The 20,475-nt window shown below is 48.6% G+C and overlaps 5 protein-coding genes across 5 annotated transcripts; 3 read left to right on the forward strand and 2 right to left on the reverse strand.

The window, feature by feature from the left end:
• Nucleotides 1–218: 218 nt before the first annotated feature.
• Nucleotides 219–1,736, forward strand: EsH8_VII_001109 (flavin-containing monooxygenase; the record flags this gene model as incomplete). The annotated part of the gene is made up of 1 exon (XM_083271242.1): nt 219–1,736. One exon carries the CDS (start codon nt 219–221, stop codon nt 1,734–1,736), a length of 1,518 nt encoding a protein of 505 aa, XP_083128799.1.
• A 1,041-nt stretch (nt 1,737–2,777) lies between these two features.
• EsH8_VII_001110 (uncharacterized protein) lies at nt 2,778–3,592 on the forward strand (the record flags this gene model as incomplete). The annotated part of the gene is made up of 2 exons (XM_083271243.1): nt 2,778–2,908; nt 2,959–3,592. The coding sequence occupies 2 exons, from the start codon at nt 2,778–2,780 to the stop codon at nt 3,590–3,592; spliced, it is 765 nt and encodes a 254-aa protein (XP_083128800.1).
• Nucleotides 3,593–14,280: 10,688 nt separating this feature from the next.
• EsH8_VII_001111 (uncharacterized protein) lies at nt 14,281–16,017 on the reverse strand (the record flags this gene model as incomplete). The annotated part of the gene is made up of 3 exons (XM_083271244.1): nt 14,281–15,522; nt 15,567–15,717; nt 15,776–16,017. The coding sequence occupies 3 exons, from the start codon at nt 16,015–16,017 to the stop codon at nt 14,281–14,283; spliced, it is 1,635 nt and encodes a 544-aa protein (XP_083128801.1).
• An 832-nt stretch (nt 16,018–16,849) lies between these two features.
• Nucleotides 16,850–18,169, forward strand: EsH8_VII_001112 (uncharacterized protein; the record flags this gene model as incomplete). The annotated part of the gene is made up of 1 exon (XM_083271245.1): nt 16,850–18,169. One exon carries the CDS (start codon nt 16,850–16,852, stop codon nt 18,167–18,169), a length of 1,320 nt encoding a protein of 439 aa, XP_083128802.1.
• A 299-nt stretch (nt 18,170–18,468) lies between these two features.
• On the reverse strand, nt 18,469–20,475 carry EsH8_VII_001113 (flavin-containing monooxygenase; the record flags this gene model as incomplete). The annotated part of the gene is made up of 1 exon (XM_083271246.1): nt 18,469–20,475. The coding sequence occupies one exon, from the start codon at nt 20,473–20,475 to the stop codon at nt 18,469–18,471; it is 2,007 nt and encodes a 668-aa protein (XP_083128803.1).

A 20,475-nucleotide genomic window follows, 5' to 3' on the forward strand; every position in this document is an offset into this window, starting at 1 on the left:
TATAGACATTGTGGATGCTGATAGAAGCTCAAGACTAGAGTTGGGTTACATAGGCCGATTACTGCAGGGAGTCTCAAGGTTAACTGCCGGCCGGCTAGCCATCGTTACCCAACACAATTTCCTTCAAATAGAAGCAATGCCAGGCGATTTGATTTCATTAATCCCATCCAAAACCAACATCCTGCACTTACACCTTGATTGAATCTAACGCTGATAAAATGGCGTCCATCAAACCCGACGATAATGTTCCCGTCTACGACTTTATTGTCTTTGGCGCAGGAATTGCAGGAATCAATGCTTCCTACCTCCTCAAAACCGAGATGCCCAATTCGAGTTACATTGTATTTGAGAATCGGGAACGTGTCGGGGGAACGTGGGACTTTTGGAAGTATCCCGGCGTTCGCAGCGATAGCTTTCTCGCTCTCTTTGGTCTCACTTGGCATCCATGGCCGCACGACATGGACTTTGCCGAGGCCCACCTCATTCAAGATTATCTGGAAGATGCTGTCAGGGTTCATGGCATCGAAAAGAATATCCGATTGTCCCACAAGGTCAACCGGGCGGATTGGTCGAGCAGCGAGCAACTGTGGACGGTTACAGTTACGCCAGTCGATGGCGTGGCCACCTTGTTTAAGACAAGATATGTTCTCGCCTGTACTGGCTACTACGATTACGAAAAACCCTTGCAGGCTGATATTCCCGGACTTGACTGCTTCCAGGGCCAAGTCGTACACCCCCAGTTTTGGACCGAAGATATTCAGCCAGAAGGGAAAAGAATTATCCTCGTCGGTTCTGGAGCCACCGCCGTCACTCTCTTCCCGAATCTAGCCAAAACAGCTCAGAAAGTTACAATGCTACAGCGCAGCCCTAGCTATGTCCTCTCGGCGCCGTCCAGAGACACACTCGGTCTTTTCCTGCTGCGATGGTTTCCGACCTTGCTGGCCATGTCAATCAACTGGTACCGCGTTTGGCTGTTTGAGACGTTTCATGTCTGGCTCATGGCGACTTTCCCAAAATGGGGGAAGAAGCAGGTCATGGATAGCATGCGTCAACTAGCTCCGCCTCATATCGATGTTGACGTCCACTTCAATCCGCGATACAGACCATATGAACAACGGCTGTGTCTCTGCCCAGACGATGATTTCTTCCGCGCCTTTAAACAACCAAACACGGCGATTGTCACCGATCATATTGACACAGTTACCGAAACTGGAATTAAGTTGAGGTCGGGCAAGTTTTTGGAGGCCGACATGATTGTCACTGCGACGGGTCTCAACATCCAGTTCCTTGGCCGGATTCCCACTTTTGTTGACGGGAAGAATATTGTCGATACTATCGGCCAGCGGTATACATGGAATGGCATTATGCTTGACGGCGTGCCAAATATGTGTCTATCTGCAACTTACACTGAGGCCACTGCACCGCCGGGAACATGGATTCGCACGCGTCTGATGCTCAGGGTAATCAAACACGCGCTTAAAATGGGCGCTACGTCTGTTGTACCGCATATAAACCCCGAGGAAAGGCATAGGCTGCCCAAAACGAACGCGGCTAAGATCTCATCGACGTATATTGTGACGGCAGCAAAAAGAATGCCCCTCTCTGGTGACCGGAGTCCCTGGCGAAGCCCCAGGAACTACTGGGAGGACTGGAAGATTCTGAAGTTTGGCAGTGTTACAAAGGGGCTGAAGTATCACTCGGAGACAAAGGCCCTCTTAGAGGCAAAGAGGGACTAGGTAGCAACAGTCCCGAAAGTAGATCTCGATGTATAACATCTGATAATGAATGGCATAAATATGGTTAACTAAGTATGCAAATGATACTGCTTTCTTTTAAAATCACCTTATATAATTGGATAAAAACTGGCATAAAAGATGATGCCTGCTCAGTTTACTTGGTAGGATTTGTTCATAAATTCGTTGACTGAGATGGCTCAGAACGTAGTCAAGATTCACCTCTTTATGACTAATAAGTACAATATTATCATTTTATTGTGAATTTGACATTTCTTGAGGTTAATATTAACCCAGCACTCAATTGCCTATTTTTGTCAAACATGGATCATGTCGAGGGACTCCTTTACGTTTCGGGCTTGGGTCTAATCTTTTCCTTTATGCTTCTGAAAAGCGGTAAATGATGTCATGTGATTTGACCAAAATATGCTTCATGAACAGGTGGACCAGCGTGGTCAACGGAACTTACCATGGTCCGGGGAGTATGACGCTTTCCAGCTCGAAAATGGACCAAATAACTTGCTTCAGGGCATGGCCAAACCGAGGCCCCTCTTATGCCTGCCGAGCTCCGAATGCCGAGCATGGAGTAGCGCTAGGATAGGATTGGCAGCACTAAGCTCACATATGCGACATGAGCCCCATCTTCGTCTCAGTCCAATGTTTACAAATCTCATAACTAGCAATTCACGACCCCCAAATTCCAAGCCCGACATTGATTCTAGAACTTTGCATTCAGTCCAGTCTTCAACCACCATCATGGTCAACACGGAGATGAAGAAGACAGTACTCATTACGGGGTAAGTTCATTGATAGGTCATACCCTTTTTGCAATCATGTTGGCAATTCCATCCTTTCAAGCTGACGTGACGCTTTCTACAAAAAGCTGTACTCCGGGAGGAATTGGGCATGCTCTAGCCAAGGAATTCTTCGCAAGGGGTAAGATTTCCCAGCACCCGGTGCTCCGGTTCCTCCATTTCAAGATCCGTTTACCAATTACCAGTTACAGGGTTTGATATCATCGCCACAGCTCGACGACCGGAAGTGATGGATGACCTCCGTGATGCAGGAATGAATGTCTTGCCTCTGGATGTGACTTCGTCTGAGAGCATCTCGACCTGTAAAGATCGAGTGAAAGAGCTTACTGGTGGCCGCCTCGACATCCTGGTGAACAATGCGTGGGTGATCTGTTCACAATTAGCGAGTTGTTGCTTACAGTTCAACACAGCGGCGTCACCCACACCGTTCCTGCCACCGACATTGACGTGGATGAGGTACGGAAGACCTTCGAAACCAATGTATTCGGCGTCATGGCCATGGTCCAAGCATTCGCGCCGTATCTGATCCAGACGCGTGGGCTGATTCTCATGATCAGTAGCGTCTCGTCTGTCTCGCCATATATCTTTGGATCGGTATACTGCGCGTCGAAGGGTGCTCTAAACTCATATAGCCGTACTCTACGTCAGGAGTTACGACCATTTGGTGTCAGAGTTATAGTGTCAATGACAGGCACGGTTAAGAGTAAGATTGCGAAGGCGGACCGCTCACTACCTCCCAACTCTCTCTATCTGCCCATCAAAAAAGAATATGCCAAGCGGCTCCTCTTCTCGCAAAACAATGCCACAATTGAAACAGGAGAATGTGCTCGTCGTTTAGTCAATGAAACTCTCAAAGGCGAGGGCTGGCTGGGATGGATCCGTGCGGCCAGGAATTGGATCTGGCTTGGTGGCATGAGCACGCAGATTTGGCTCCTAAGGCTGTTGTTCGGAGAGTGGCTTCTGGACTTATTATCATATAGGAGGTTTGGCCTCCACAAGCTTGAGGCTATCCATCGGAAGGAAACCGCAAGATTGAACAAATGAGAAACTATATCAGTTGGCCGTTCAAGACCAAATTGGACAGGGGCTGGAGGAAATGTGTGTCGTTTAGGAAGTGGTCATTAACATCCATCAAAGGGTGTATCAATTCTACAAAAATATCATATCCTTCTGGCTTTTCGACATTGCGAAGCAAATGATCCTTGTGACTCAAACCCCGGGCTTCACGGTTTTTGGACCAATACCATGGTCTGTGTCAAACTCCTCGCTGGCGCGGGCGGGGAATCTTGCAAGAGTCAACCCTTGTGGTATTAAATCAAACGTGTGTCGGCGGAGACAACTTTAAGGATAACCCTTCTCAAGAGTCTCTTGGCGAAACTCATAGCTTCTTCAGATATCCATGATCTGTTTTCAAGTATACCTCATCGTAGTCGCATAGATTCAATCTGAAATGCGAGACTGGTTACTATGACGCGCTATCTAACACGCTCCTCTGGAAACTCTGTTGAACCCAATCCAAGAATGGTCTGGATTTCAAAGCTAAAAGTCATTTCATAAGGATATTGCCATTGATCAAAATCGGGTGCTGGGTAGACCAAGTCACTCCAGTCAACGATGTCAGGGAATACATCCGCATTATCGTCCGCATTATCCCAAATAGCAACCAAAGGCCCTGGTGAGTGCTCAGATAACAGACCCTCTGCTTGTGGCACAGGCTGCTCACTTATTAGCATAACTTCCGTGTTTTGAATTTGTTCCTAATAAGCAGGCGTATCTTAGCAAATAGGGCTATACCGACTCGGTGTTTGATCTTACACTATCATCTTGAGTCGTAGGCGTACTAGCAACGTGGGGAATTACACACTCTGAGCTGCTTGTGAAAGGCGAAGAATTCGTAGCGTTAAGCCGTCCTTCCACGCCCCCAGTAGTGCTGATGACCGCTTGTAACTTCGACTGAGTCTTTTGGGCGGCTTGCACGTAGTCGCGGGCAATTTGAGCAAAGTCTGATGGAACTGTGCCTGGGGGCATACTCTGGGACCGATATGCAAGGAGAGAAAAGTATCCAGCCAAGACATCGAGAAGAAGGAGATTGGTCTTAGTCTCGCTGTGATGTGGATTGTGTACAACAAAGTCGAAGAGAATGAACATCGCGGTCAGTGGCATGGTTCCAAGAATCCTTACATACGGGTGTCAGTGCAATTATCCGGACAACAGCAAGAGCCTGGGAATCTCAGGTTACTCCTTACAATACTTGAGTGTGAGCCTCAGGAACAATGCATCGAGTCAATTCCACAATGGCCCGCGCGGCTGTAAGAAGCTGCCTCTTGCTTTGCACCAAGCCTTTTGTCTTGCCTGGTTCTTGAGCACAGAGATGTAAGTTTAATCGAGCAAGAGCAATCTCCAAACTAAAAAAAGAGAAATGCATTAACAAGATGGCCACCAAGGAACTCCTTGATGAAACACTTGTTGGTTGAAACGTCTCCCTTGGACGGATTGGCATTGGTATCGATCTGCGCCAGTTTTCGAGGCAATCCCTGACAAATTCAATCGCCTTGATTTGCCTGGTAATAGGAAGCCGTGAGGCGGTAGCCGTGAAAAGGGTTGAGACCGCAATAGACTGAACCCTTGCTAATCGGACAGAGCTTAGGAATGAGTCAAAGTCGTAGACGCCAAACACCGCTTCGGGTATTTTCGTGACTGAACACGATATGTCTTCGTCGGTAATTGCCTGTGGGTGGTGTTTAGCATATAGAAAAAGAGCAAACTCAACTGGGAAATCATAAAGGGTGACTTACCGTGCAGAGGCCGTTATGAAAGCAGACTTGTTTCTCAATGATGTAGGCGACCCAGAACGCAGTACGGCAATGTATCTGGTTGTCCATATGTCGGATTGCCTTGTAGTATCGAAGGCGTTGTGTCAGACGAGACATCTCCATTGTTAGGACTTCCTGCAATTGAATGTATGGCCAATTCAGGGCCACAATAGTCTTAATAAGGTAAATAGTCAGCAGGCAACCGGTAACCGAGAATTTACAGACTTGTATGGGTATTAATGCCCTGGGTTTGATATAATCTGTGCGTTAAAGCGACTTACCATAGCGATGAGGGCCTAAATGATCAAAACGTCAATAATGTTGTACGGACCTAGCATATTTACCAGCTAAACGAACCTGCAGATTTACAAGCCTAGCAGTGGGCTCAATTAATTCCGAGAAGTGACTCAGAGATGTCCGATACAGCTCCCAGGCTATTCCCCTACCTGGATCGAATATACTAGCCTCGCAATGAAAAGCACCCAGAGCCAGGACGGCGCAATAAAGAGCTGAAAAGGCAGGTGATTCAGGGCTCGTCGAAGAGAGTCTGCCTGAAGCTTCTGCTTCAAACGAACCCCGGTCAAGAAACGGGTACAACGGATGCACGTTGACGAAGTATTCTACATCTACACGTCAGCACGTTGAGGATTCCTACGACTGATTTCCATTGAATGAAATACGACAAACATGAACAAGGCATTGTACCTTCAATGTATTTGCGTGAGATTTCCTGTGACAAGTTGGGACGCATTGCAGGTTGATTGAATCTAATTGGTGATAATGGTGAATTGGGACCAATTATGCACCGTGACATGATGGATGTCTCCAACCTATCAACCAGCTCTTTGAGCTTTCTGTGGCCCAATGCTTCCGACAGGATGTTGATTCTGCGTTCAGAGAAGTATGCAAGGCATGAGCTTGGCACTATGGCATTCAGTCTGTGGAATCTTTCATGGAGGATCCATAGGAGCTTACCAAAGTTCTCTCCAACCTAACAGTGTATGGAATGGTTAGCTGAATTGCCTAAATAGTCTGTAACATCTCACCTTGACAACTGAATGTTCCTCTCGTTCCTCTCGTGACTCATAAACTGGGGAGTCTTCTTCGATGAGGTCATCCATCAAACAGCGCTTGTAAGAATAGTCTGCCCTCCATTGGCGTTGCCGCGTTGCAGGACTACCGGTTACAGAGCTGGCGCGGTGTGAACTGGATCTTGTTCTAGAATGGACAGAGTTGCCAGTGTTTGATAAATCTGGAGCCACTGACGGAGTAGTTGGCTGCGCTGTTTGGATGGTCAGTTTTACAAGGTGAACACGTGCTTCAAGCTCGTCCTGGTGGTCTGAAAACCCAGGCCGGACTTATGGCATTCCGGCTTTGCATACGGCTAAGCGTTGATATTCCTCCAGGTTCGGTTTGGCGAAACTTGCGCTTGTATTGACTGAAGCGGCACTCATCTCCGCGCTTCTGTTAATATTGAGACATCTGATTTAGCTTTACTACTGCCAAATTTAATGCAACAGGAGATACGTACAGAACAATTGGTACACATTTGGCGATTTTTGTCAACTGATTATACAGCGTAAGCATTTCGTAGAACGTGTTTGGTAGTGGCTTCGGACGTCTTACCGACACATCGCACCTTCCGAGACCGACATGCGTCACAAGAACTGGCCAATTTGACCCCGAGCGGCATCCGAGAGTGCGTGGATGGCGACATCTCGGTGGACCGAGGTGCTCTTCCGTGAATGACAGCTATGGACAAATTACACCGGTCGTAGTAACTGGAGGTGAACTGCTACGGGCTGATAAAGTGGATGTTGTTTCAAAAGTACTCGGCTGGCTCGGGTTGCGGGGACGATAGAGCCCTTTACATATAGGTCCTCCGAAGTCCGAGCACCGAACTCAGAACTCAAATTAAAGTTCTTGACACATGACCCTTTCCCAACCCCGAACCAACCAGTCCTGGAGTTAGCACATGTCTATTCGCATGAAAGCGGGGCACTCGTAACGCGGTGAAGCTGACCAGAAGGAAGAATATTATGACTTAGTTGTTATAGACGGCTCAACCCACCTATGCTTATATAGAAAGTTTCGAGTCCACCTCTTTCGACCTCCTCATTATATCGAATACTTTCGTCTCAATGGCTTTACGAAGAGTTCTTATCACAGGTTGTGCTGATGGCGGCCTCGGTGCAGCACTGGCAGTGGCTTTCCGCCAAAAGGGACATGAAGTCTTTGCAGCTGGCCTCAACATCAGCGAGATGTCCGAAGCAAAATCCGCCGGCGCACATACGCTCACCCTAGACGTTACATCGCAACAGTCCATCAACAGATGTATGGAGGAGGTCAAGCAACTGAGCAACAATTCCTTAGACATACTGGTTAATAACGCCGGACGCAATTACGGCATGCCCGTCGTCGATATTGACATCGACGAGATGCACAAACTATTCCAAGTTAATGTCTACCCGATTATAACTGTCACCCGAGCCTTTTTACCATTACTCCGGAACGCGATGAAACAGAATGGAGCAGGCATCCTTGTCAATAACACTTCGATTCAGTCCCTCGTGCCTCTTCCATTCGACGGCGCTTATAACGCCTCTAAAGCGGCATCTGCAATGCTTACTTCGGTGCTCCGGCTGGAATTGGACCCCTTCAACATCAAAGTGGTTGATTTGAAAACATCCAGTGTCAAAACCCAAATTCACAATTTCAAACCGTCGGCCGCGAGAGAGCTCCCAAACGACTCTATATACAGCTTTGCTAGACCGGAGCTTAATGCCATGTTTCGTGGGACGGGGAAAACCGAGGGTGCGATTACTCCCGCAAAATGGGCATCGGGTGTGGTTCAGGGTTTGTCACAGCCAAACCCACCTGCAACTGTATGGATAGGAGGTCAGTCTACTACGATCTGGTGGTATCAGTGGGTCCCGCAATTCTTTGCGGATAAAGTGCTTAAATCTTTGGCCGGGATTCCCGCCATGAAGCGCAAGGCGGAGACATTGGCGCGGAATCAGCTCGTACCTGAAAGGCGCCCAGGTTGACTTGGGACACCAATTTGCCGTTGAGGTTGTTAGCTCGGGTAGAAAAACCTCCGTGACCCATGTCATCTCCAGTTAAGTCTCATCAAAACTATTGTTCGAGTCTGCCCGCTCTCACTCCTTTTGCTCTGTGTTTTATCTATTTGCTTTACTATTTATAACTACGCCGATTGAAATATCTTGAAGAGAGCCAGTAATTTAAATCGAGTCACCGCTGTAAGTAGCTTGTTAGAGAGAAATATTTCCGTTGTAGTGTGAATCAAGCCTAAATTTACAGCAGGATTCAGCACCCCACGAGGGAAGGTCGTCTTTCATCCACTAACAACTTGAACGTGTCCTACTGGAGTGTATAAAACAGTTCAACTTATGGCGTCTAAAAAACATCGGACTGAACGGCATTAAATCCAATAGTTGGAATAGCTCAAACTTGTCCAGCCATGCAACCCATATTCTCTGAATCATTTCCGATAGGCAAACAGTAGGAATATTTGTGCGGACTCAGGCATGTATATAATAATGACTTGGTGTTATAATCGATTTCACCTTCATGTATGGTAGTGTGCTCAATGCGGTCTATCCAACACTAAAGCCATTGTATAGCACCAGCCACTTGCAACCGACTTCATAGACAACTTCGTGGCCGGGTTTGTGGCATAAGCATACTTATAATACGACTTCGCCTAGAGCCCCTGTCAATACAAGAACAAACTGTTATCAATCCCTTTCTACGACGTACCGCGCGACATGAGCTTAGCACGGAAATTGAAGTGTTTCATGCAAAAGGTGTTGACCGCAGCAAATGCTAGCCACGGTAGTTACCTCTACTTATCATGAAGTTGACTTGACGCTGTTATTGAAAAATTATGTCCACATTATGATTTCTATCAAAGGAGATAAAATGGTCTACCGCATTAAGGCTTGGATGGTAACGGGTTAACAAGACGCAAAAGAACGGTAATTTCATCTAAAACAACAACTCCTTCATTAAAGAGCATATTGCAAGAGCATTCTTAACATAGCAGCCTATATTTATTGCCCCATCGTCACCTTTGTATTGGTGTAAAAAGGCCTTACCCAAGCCACTCTGACCACTCTGGCTTATACGTCCCTGACGCATCGTATACAAGAGAAAAGTACGACACAAGATTAAATAGAGATGCCGCAAAAAATACGTATGGAACTAATGAGTCGTACCGCGCCAGCGCTCTATTGGCATCCTCCTCCTCACGGCGTCGCAAGGCCAGCCAATCATCTCGCACATTTGCCTTAAGCGCCTCATTCTCCCGAACAAGGTCTGTGACCCTGATCTTCTTTAAATATAAGAAAATTGGTACAATTGCACATAGGAGTATGGTAATCAGTGCGAAGCGATTGACAATATACCTAACGATCCACGGGAGATCAACTCGCATGAGAAAGGTCGCGGGCAAGGTACCAATGCTAGTGATGATGCCGCCGAAGGATAGGTATGAGAGAGCGCCCTTGAGCGACTCCCCGTTTCGGACAACAGCGCTGGCAGCTGCAACATAGATGCATGTAATGGCAGCGACGAGGGCGCAGAGCAAGACTTGCTGTTTATCCGGGCGGTCTGAAGCATCGGACCAGGACCGAGAACGAGCCAGAGACCAGAATGGTACGCTGGCAGACCAGAGAAACGTCAGAGCCATGGCCCCAACGACTTTGCTTTCGTGCAGGACGTAGCGATGCCTGTTTTGGAATGTTGTTCGTCGCGTCAAAGAGAGGTCACGAAACGCGGGCTGATTTGACTGTTGGAAAATGCTGCCACCATGCCAACGTTTTTGGCGAGATCGCCTATACAGTGACACTTGGAATATCATCTCATCAAAAAAGAAGTCGGCCAGATAGCAGGTTCCGATGATCTGAGCCACGAGCGCTCCTTTGAAAGAGTACAGCTTGACAGCTTGAGGAAGAGAGCCAAGCACGAAAATGATGTAGCGCACTGGACGCCTGAGACCGCGGCTCAGTTGCTTGTGCCCAAACTTTTCGTGGGCCAGGTCGTCGAATGCGCTCCAGATACCAGTGCCTAGAGTTCCCCAGCGCATGTAGTAAACGAAGACAGATACCGATTGTAGAATATTCAAGAAACAAATGAAAGGCGACGCCTTCAGATAAAATGTCGAGTCTTCGGAGAAATCGCCGAGCTTGCTTGGCAAGTCAGTCATTGTGCCCAAAGCCAGTGCGATCAAAGCCCATAACGCGGATTGCCATGGTAACTGGTTGTCGGACTGAGAGGCGTCGAAAGTAGTGTTGCCAACACGAGCGGAGAAGAGTGTTAAACCGAGAAAAAGCACAAAAGTTAGCGCAGATAGTACCATGACTGCTGCTAATCTGTTCATGCTCTCGAAGTTTGACTTCATGACTTAGTCAATCGGATATATAGTGCTAAAGCACTTTGATTTAGTAGCCTTAAAGGAAACGCCTGAAGGTACGATATCAAAATATAATCCTCGGCAAAAGTTCTTGCCACTTCGCAGTTGTAGGTCTGTGGTGTCAGGTAAAAGTATGGGACAAAAGGCCTTGCAGAGTATGTTATTTTTGACTTTAGCTCTTGGTAATCTTGTGTAGAGTATCTCCAGGCAGCAGCCTGGTAACATCCAGCCCCTCTCATCTTACGTCATGTGCGACCAATATTCTTAACTAGCTTTAGGGATTATCTGCGCCTTGCCGATTAATGCCGGAGTAGTGGACATTTGCCTTCCGTCAATGAAAAAAATGTTAGGGGCTGTATTGTCCGCCTATGCCTCCTTGCTTTAAGGCACATAGAGGCGTAGAGAACAAATCGCCATGATAGCGACTGTCCGCGGCAGGACTGAACGATTTGCCCTAAAGTGCGAGCTATTTTATAACCCAGCTCCGTGTCTAGCAGAAGCATTACCGCCTGTAGTTTCTTGAACACCTCCGAACTCTCTAGGCCGGGCCCCTCCCCTGTGGAAGCTCACCAGCCATAACGGCCGTCGCTGGATGACCATGACAGCCAAATCTGTCACCGAGACGGCTGACGGGTTACACCTGGCGTAGGGCGCGCTTTTAGGTACGTTTGTTGAGAAGAAGCATATAGGCATCTAGCTATGGCACCTGGTTAAGAAGATGGCCCTTCACCAGGGTGACTGAGCTGTAGGGATAATTGATTGAAACACAAATATCTGAACAAATGCAATAACCGTTATATGTGTGGCCTAGCTGTAGCTTATATATAGGTGGGTTAAACTACATTACGCGCCAACTAGGTTGGCTCAAAAGAAGCGGAAACTCTTTTCCGGGACGCTTATCCATGATTTAGCTCCCAGAATAAACCAAAATCGAGTATCTCTTCCAAGCCAAAGTTATGCAATGAGACAAGCCGTAAGAGGCAAATATTCAATTAATCGTGAGTAGTTTGCCCTCTTTTTTGGCATCAGAAGAAACGGAGTCAGAGGCTGCGGCCAATGCCAGGTCTGTTTCCCAGTGCAAAAATCGATATATTAGCGCTTGGTCTAGAGGTACAAGACACCCTGTTTGCCACAAGAATAACGTGGCGTTGTAATCCTGGCAATTGGCAACTGGCCGTTGGCAGCGACGAACCGGCCAGGCCCTTACGGTCTCCAAATATACCCCTTTTTCTCAGGTATTCTCTATGCGCAGACCCCATTAAAACCCACAGGAGCAGCTTCTAATAACGCATTAATTAGCTGATATAAATCTAACTCGAGGCTTTATTAGCTGCCTTACCCAGAGCAGTTGCACCCCAGAAAAACGAGGCCACGACTGTTACACTTAAAAGAATGTTAGGCAAAGTACTCTGCGGGAATGACACTATATTACATACCTGTTGAACGCAAGTATTGGAATTGCATGGGTTACAATTTTGACGAGGCAGCGTATTAGACGTCTGCCCTCTGGCTTCTAGCTCGGCGATCGGTGACACATCGTTAACAGGTGATAAGGAGTAGCCAAAGTTTGCAATCGCAATAGTCAATAGAATGGAAAGCTTCATTGTTATGTTAATCGAGAGAAATATTGATAGCGTGTGATTTAGTTGATTTGTTGGCTGTACACAGTACTAGCTGTTGACATCACGTAGGGTAGACAAACTGACCTATCTTTATATATCTGCAGCCAGGAGATTGATACAGTATAGGCAGGTGGAAATGTGTGAAACTAAAAAGGCTGTATCGACAATAAATTGCAGGTATCTTCAGCTCTCACCCTAATCGTTTGCATTTTTGCATTGTTTTAACTGCTTTAAGGCTAGTTATACTTTACAAGTGTGCCAACTATGTCCTTCAAGATAGTGCTTGCTCCGTATTTCGAAATGCTTATTAGATTACTTATCTCAGAGTTGTTGTAAATAGATTAAACGCGCATTTCTTCATATAGCTTAAAATCGCCGTTGCTTTCTTCTTCTATTCCCCTTCCGCCCTTATCGGGTTGCTCCGTATTCTCTTGAATACTCTGTTATTGAAGCCTATGTCCTTGGTATCTACTAGTGAGGTCTACTGACAACCGATAGCACATTTTCTTCGTAATTCAATCAGTTGGAGGCGGTCGAGTGGGACCTTGGCAGATAGTTGTTACAAATTCGCTCTGGACGCAAATTTAAACTACCTTATTTATCTCTCTAGACTGGTAAAGTGAGAAAAGAAGAGAATCTTTTCGCGCTTGGGGATCTAACAATACTTATGCAGATACCCGCACCGGGTATACCCGCTCTCTTAGCAAGATACCCAGTTTACATTTAAGTTTAAACCTAGAGAACGGAGCGACCCGTGCTAAGTAAAAAGAAGAACAAAGAAGACTAGGGTAGCGCGCGAATTATTTGTCACTCGCATGGATAGGTATCTTGTCTTCGTGCTTGTCCATTTAGAACGGTGGCTTGTAAATTCCCCTGTGTAAATGCATATGACGGCGGTGTATGTAAGGGAATTAAGGCAAGGTTTAAGTCCCTTCGTATTGATATATCTGTTTCCTTGGCGATTAAGATACTCTCGAACTTAGTCTCTGGGAAGGAAAAAGGCGATTCGATTATGGGTAGGTTCTCAGCACTCTCGGTTCGACGTGTTGTAGCCGATGGGATAGTGACCCACCCGCCACTCCTCTTGTGGGTGACCCTTTCGGATCTATGTATGGCGACTAGTCCTTAGATTGCCGCGAGGGGGTAGCGGTGTCATTCCTTTCTGGCAAGGTCTCTTGTTTTCACGTGATATATTACATTCCCTCGTTGTCTTCAAGCGCAAGGCTATGCAATCACAATTGCTCCCTGGAGATTCTTCAGACATAAACATCGGCATTGGGTAGCTAGAAAACGTTCGAATCCTTCAGACTGCACCAGAAGCAAGGACACTCCATTCTAAATGTCTATTTATTAAGAGATACTATTTAAAGTAGGGCTAAGATCTAGTTAGAATTGTAGCTCACGAGAGAGATATAACGACTGTCAGCCTTTATTGCAACAGATTTTCAGAGAGAAATGAACCAAAATAATTTGTATTGACGAGATCCAATTAATATACACTCTATTGAACTAATTGAATTCCTTCCATAAGAACATAGCTACTTTCTGTCTCAGGGGGCTTGTTATCTAGAGCATAAATTTTGTGCTTCGATCCTACGGTATATTGAAGATACATATCGATGCGGTCTTAATTCTAGAGCAGATGTCTTTGCCAATTCTTGAGGTGGGATGGACTGGAACCTTCTGGGCCTTATTGGATTCATCTTCCTTGAACTTGGATCTTACTAGGCAAACTGGAAGTGAGCCATCATTAACAGCATGGGAGGAAGCCCCCCGCCTATGATGGTCATAAAAAGTAATAAACCGCAGGCTGTGGCTCAAGATGATTGATGTAAACTTTCTGGTCACTGGGATAGTGGTGATCTAAAGCCTTGAACCGGTATGCAACTTCTTGCCCCCAGAAACATCGATGTCAATATGTCCCTCGTACGTTCTACCTTCTCGTCTCGCTCTCAATGACTCCTTCCGAACTTCAATCACCCTCCTCTCAAGGTCTCTCGTCAGCCACCAGGTCCAGGCATTGGTAGCCAGCGCAGCCAGCGTTATTGCGAAGCCAATAAAGAAGCTATTCCGGTAGCGGTTGTGCGCCCACCTCGACTGAAAAAACTGGGGCCCTATCGCCGCGCCGAGTTGCGCAACGCTGCTCTGTAGGCCGATGGCAAAGCTGGCACCTGTGGAGCCGAACATGACGGATGTTCGCCAGGACCAGTATGGCACATAATACGAGCTCGAGAAGAACTGCGACAGCACACACGCGACATACAGTCCCGCCTTACCCGTGACGGAAAAGAATAGGACGAAGCAGATGATCGTCCCGAGAACGGTGAAGACACACATCAGCGGCCTCGGCGCCCACGCGCGGGAAGTGACGAGGACGCAGAGCAGCATGGCCAAGATACCGGCGGCCGCCGGTGGAATGTTGAGGAGTAGACTGTTCGGCAGCCCAGCGAAGCCGAGGCTGGCTATGATTGTAGGCATGTACCAGCTTAGTGCATACGTAGCGAGGTTCATGAGTGTCTGGTCGAGCAGGAAAGCCCAAGTTGTGGGTGCCTTGAAGGCCGTCCAAGCTTCCTTCCTGTCCCAGCTCTTGTCCGCCGTCGCGGGGGCGCTCGCTGGGAGCCTGGCCTCAAGGAACTGCTGCTCACGCGGTGTGAGCCAGGAGCTGCTTCTTGGACTCTTGGGGAAGTCTGGAAGCACCCAGAAGATGACGCCTGCGAGCAAGACAGTGGCGACGCCCTCGAGGATGAAGGTCCATCTCCAACCGCTTAATCCTTGCATACCGTCCATGAAGCTTGTGCCGTAGCAGATGAGGCTCCCTACGATGGTGGAGAGGTTGGAAATGGAGAAATACCAGAGAAGAGGGCGGCCGACTTCGTCCGTACGGTACCAATAGCTCAGAGTGGTGATGACGCCGGGGAACATACCAGCCTCGAACATACCGACGATAAACCGGAGAGCAAGGATTTGCGATTTTGTGTTGACGGCGCCGCAGAACGCGGTGACTATTCCCCAAGTGAGGAATATGCGGGACTCCCACGCGTGGGGTGTCATGTATTTGAGGACAAGGTTGCTGGGGAGTTCGAAGATGATGTAGGGAATATGTTGCTGATGTTAGCGTGCAAACGACAATAATATACTGATTGGCTTACTCCTTGTATCGTGGCGACCCAGTTGTAGTCGTCGGGTGTCATGTTAAGTTCCGTAATGATGTTCGAAGGCAGGCCCGCTTGCATGGTCTTGATGATGCTGATGTTCCCGAAGTCAATGTTCTTGACCATAAACATGACGCCTATTAGGACGCTGATTAAGATTAGGTTTCCGTCCTACAGACAATCTCTATAATAAGCTGAAGGCTTACAAGAACCTCTTATCTACTTTCTTCATGATGGCTTTCTCTTCTTCAGCGGTGAAGGTTGCCAGGAAAGCTGTGCGAGCCGCCGGGTCAGAACGCAGATCCCGAGAGACGTCCTCAAGTGCGGCAATATCTGTAGCCGTCACAGGCGCCGTCTTCTTAATTTCGAGAATGGATGCATTGGCGCCCGGGTAGAGGCTGGAACTGGAGCTGGCGCTCTCCTCTCTGGCTTTGGGTTTCGGGACCATGGCGTGATGTTTTCAGAGAATGTGGGCTGATACACAACGAGACAGCTTACTTGGTCACAATACATGCACTTTAATACCGACGGCCATCCGCAAAGCTAGGGACGCCTTTGACAGTTTGTCATCATCCAGGGCGTAGATATCGTGCTGGAAGCCATAGATGGCGCTTTTGACACTCTGGCGCTACGTATCCTGTCAATACGCCCTCCACTACTTGGCTTGTATCCTTGTTATCAGTCGTCTTCTTGACCCATGAACTGATTGCTTCAAAGCAGGTCGGGTCATTTCCAAGACGATCTCCTAACTCAATCTTACCATACAAGTGGAATAATTGTCTGGGGCATTTGCGAATTTTCAATGACAATGACGTGATGAGGAGATAAGTTAGCTCGTGATAATGCCCCATACCGGGCTTGTCGGGTTCTCTGGCCGAGGCGATTTAGGCCGAGATCGGTCAAATACCATACAGGCTGAAGCATGCGTTGAATACATTCTGCAACAGTTACAGGTTATATAGGTTCCATGTAGCTCTCTTTTCAATAAACGTTTGGTGACTTGAATGCTGTATATACCCCTGCTTATCAGTGCCATATGCTGTAATTCTGCATGGTTTAAAAGTAACGTCAGTCATCCTTCGGAAGGCGTGCTGAGTACTGCATACCGATCTTATCGCTGAAAAAGCCGACAGTTGTACCTTGTATTCCGAAAACTGATATAGAGAAACGACATGAGCAACTGCACAAGAAACATCGTCAGCGGCAAGGTCGACTGATCGCCACAGGAACCTCGCCATCTTTCGAAGCACTCTTGAGATCCTTCCAAGCCGAATACCAAGATGCCTGTTGAGAAGAAAAGCCTTCGCTTGGCGGCCTTTATTTACTCTGGTGCTCAAACTCAGATATGGAGGCACCCAGATATGCACGCACATGAAAGCCTTGATGTTGACTATTACATCTCATACGCACAACTGGCCGAGAGCGCCAAGTTTGACACTTTATTCCTCGCAGACGGAGCGTCCTTTCCCACCGGAGATCTCGCAAAGCATCTATGGAGCGTCAGCGGGTTCGAACCAGCAACACTGTTTTCCGCGATAGCCGCGAGGACGAAGCACATTGGGTTGGTGTACACAGCAAGCGTCAGCGATAATGAGCCTACGCACCTCGCACGGCAGCTCGCCAGCCTCGACCATATAAGCCACGGGCGGGCGGGTTGGAACGTCGTAACCACGCCAGGACCCGGCTCGGCGAATTTGGGCTTGACGGCAGACGAAGCGAGAGACAGCGCGGCAAAGTATAACCGCGCGAGATCCTTTCTAAACGCGGTGCAGACGCTCTGGGACAGCTTCGAAGATGATGCCTTGCTGAGGAACAAGGAGACGGGTATCTATGTCGATCTGAGCAAGGTGCATTGGCCAAAGATCGATGATGGGCTGTACAAGATCGACCAGCCTTTGAAGGTTGAGCGTCCGGTTCAGGGGTACCCAGTGATCGCACAGGCCGGAACGTCGGCTGAAGGCATAGCCTTTGGCGGGTCGACGGCTGACTTGATTTACTGCGCCAACTACTCCATCCCGGACGGACAGAAGACATATCGTGCGCTTAAAGATGCGGCCAAGGCCGCTGGGCGGAACCCGGATCATTTAGTTATCTTGACCGGCGTAGCCGTTGTCTGGGGCGAGACGCAAGATGAAGCGGAGCAGAAGTTGCGAGAGGTGACTTCGCTGTGGCCCATCGAAGTCGCCGTCAAGAACTTGGGAATCGATTTTGGAGATGCCGACATAGATTCGCCGTTCCCCGAGTCATGGTCTGCGACGTTTTCGCATGGCCGCTCGGCGGCAATCGCATCGTTCGCCAGAGAGAACAACCTCACAATACGGCAGACGGCTGAGCGATGCTCTGTCGGGCTGGGGCATCGACCGCTGGTCGGGACGACGCAGTCCATTGCCGATGACCTGCAGGCGTGGCTGGAACAAGGCGCCACCGATGGGTTCGCAGTCATTCAGCCGCGCCTGATCGATGGGTTGCGGGAATTCTCGGAGCACGTTATTCCCGAGCTGGTGCGTCGTGGTATCTTTCGAGAAAACTATGAGGGAAGCACTCTGCGGGAGAACTTGGGATCTCCGCGACCTGTAAACCGTTACGTGCGGGGGGTTTAAAATGAACATTGCGTGCTCAGTAGCGGAGAGATGACCAGACCAACGGATTGTCCGGCTATTCATGTTTTGGCTGCTCAACTGGTTGCATCATGGCCTCCCCATGTGAAATCGGGGCATAGAAAGTTGAACCAACCAAGGACTCCTTACACATAAACAGGTGTAACTAGCTCAGTATACTATTAAATATAGTCAGTCTCCACAGCATTGAGGCTGAAGTGTATTTGGTTCCATGGACCCTTGTTATCCATTCTCTCTTTGAAGACCTGCAGATCGGTTATAGTAATGATAATGGGATTTAATTAAAGCTTTGATGACCTTGCGTCGCCAAGAGAAGGATATTCAGGTCTGGCAGTAACGGTCAGCCCCCTCAATTTTCCCTCGTCCCTCCATTTCCCAATATACTCCAAGAATGACACAGTTCCCTCGGCCCAAACGACCCCGCGTGCCTGCTTCTTCTTCTCCTCCGGATCTTGCGGGGGTGCCTGCCCATGCCCATTAAAGTATCCCGGAGTACATCCAGCCAGGGACGAAAAGAAAGGCGCTCTCTTGACAATTTCTTGACTATGCTGCTCTTCTGCCTCTCTGGTCACCTCGATGATAGCCCTTTTGCCAGTGCCCACGCGTCGCTCAGCTTCGGAGATCATGTAAGTAACGTGTTGAGCGATGAGCGTCAGCATGAAAACGTTGTTCCCTGTGATGGTTGCCTGCGATGTGCCGGAAAAGAAGAGGTTGGGGAAGTCGTTGGTTGCGTACCCGTGTAGCGTGGCAGCGCCGTTCTGTCGCCACTTGTCGTCCATGGAAGAATGGTTGCGACCGAGAATTTGCACGCCGATCCTGCCAGCTGGGCTCCCACCTGTACGTCCCCCAGCGACAGAATAGCCTGTACTAAAGATTAAAACGTCGACTGGATATTCCTTATTAGCGACTACGATGCCTTTCTTGGTGGCATGAGACGGCCCCTTGCCGTCGGTGTCGACGAGGTGTACATGTGACTTGTTGAAGGCTTGCAGATATTCGTCGCTGAATGTCGGACGCTTACACCATGAAGGATACCAAGGCTTCAACTTCTCAGCCGTGGCCTCATCCTTGACGATATTGCTGACGCGATTGCGCACGGCCTCCATGTGCGGAAGGTCCAAGGCGTGGAACCAGGTGGCCCGCTGCTCTTGGTCTTCGGGCGATGCGTCAACGACGCCGTGGGATGGTGATCCCATGACCGCGGAGTAAGCGGGCATATCAGTCCAGCCATCCTGGACGAGGTTAGGTTGGCCTGGCAGGACGGCATTGGTCATATGTCGGTTCAGGTTGATCTGCCTTTCGAACTGCCACCCCCTCTTGTTCTTGGTAGTGGCTTTGAAGGTTTCAACGTCTGTTGTTTGTTGACCGCGTGGTTTAACGTAGGCCGGTGTTCGCTGGATAACATATAACTCCTTGGCATACTTGGCCAGTGTGGGAATTGCTCCTACAGCTGTTGCAGCCGTGCCAACGATTGCAACCTTCTTGTCCCGCAAATTTTCAAGTGTTTGGTCTTCCTGCGATCCACCTGTTACGGCGTAGTTCCATCTGGATGTGTGGAATACGTGCCCTTCGTATGACACGAGACCGGGAATCTTGGGGACTTGCGGCTTAGTGAGAACGCCGGCAGCCAGGTAGACATACTGCGCCTGGACATTGTGCTGAACGGGATCTGCCGCTGGTCCGCGTCTTTCGGAGAAGCTGATGTTCCAGAGTTCTCTGTTGTCGTTCCACTCCAAGCTCTGCACATCGGATCGGAACAAAGTCTTATCGTCGAGCTTCCATCGATGCGCAATACGTTCAGCATGCTGTCGAATTTCCGCTGCCGGCGCATACTTCTGTGTTGGAACGTATCCAGTCTCCTCGAGTAAAGGGAGATAGCAATAGCTCTCGAGGTCGCAGTGAAGTCCGGGATAACGATGCCAATACCATGTTCCACCAAAGCCCCCTGCCGCATCGACAAGCCGAATCTCGTCTGCGGTGGCAACGCCGGATTCGATGAGGCGTACGGCGTAGACTAACCCTCCGAAACCTGCACCGAGAATGAAAAATCGAATTATCTTGTCATCACGGATAGGCGATTCTCGGGCGTTAATCTTCTCGTGATCTACCCAAGGATCATCGAGAAGTGAGGAAAGTCGATCTTCAGGTGCTTCATTGAGAGGCAAGAATTGCGCGGCGCCTTCAGGCCTCAAGCGCTTTTTTGCCTCCTCGGCGTACCTTTTACGAACGCTTTCCAGTTTGTTGGCGTCAACGCGGGAGAAATGATCGTGTGAAACGGGGGTCGCCAT

Source organism: Colletotrichum jinshuiense, chromosome 7 (genome assembly GCF_051148585.1).
Source record: "Colletotrichum jinshuiense chromosome 7, complete sequence".
Lineage (NCBI taxonomy): Eukaryota > Fungi > Ascomycota > Sordariomycetes > Glomerellales > Glomerellaceae > Colletotrichum > Colletotrichum jinshuiense.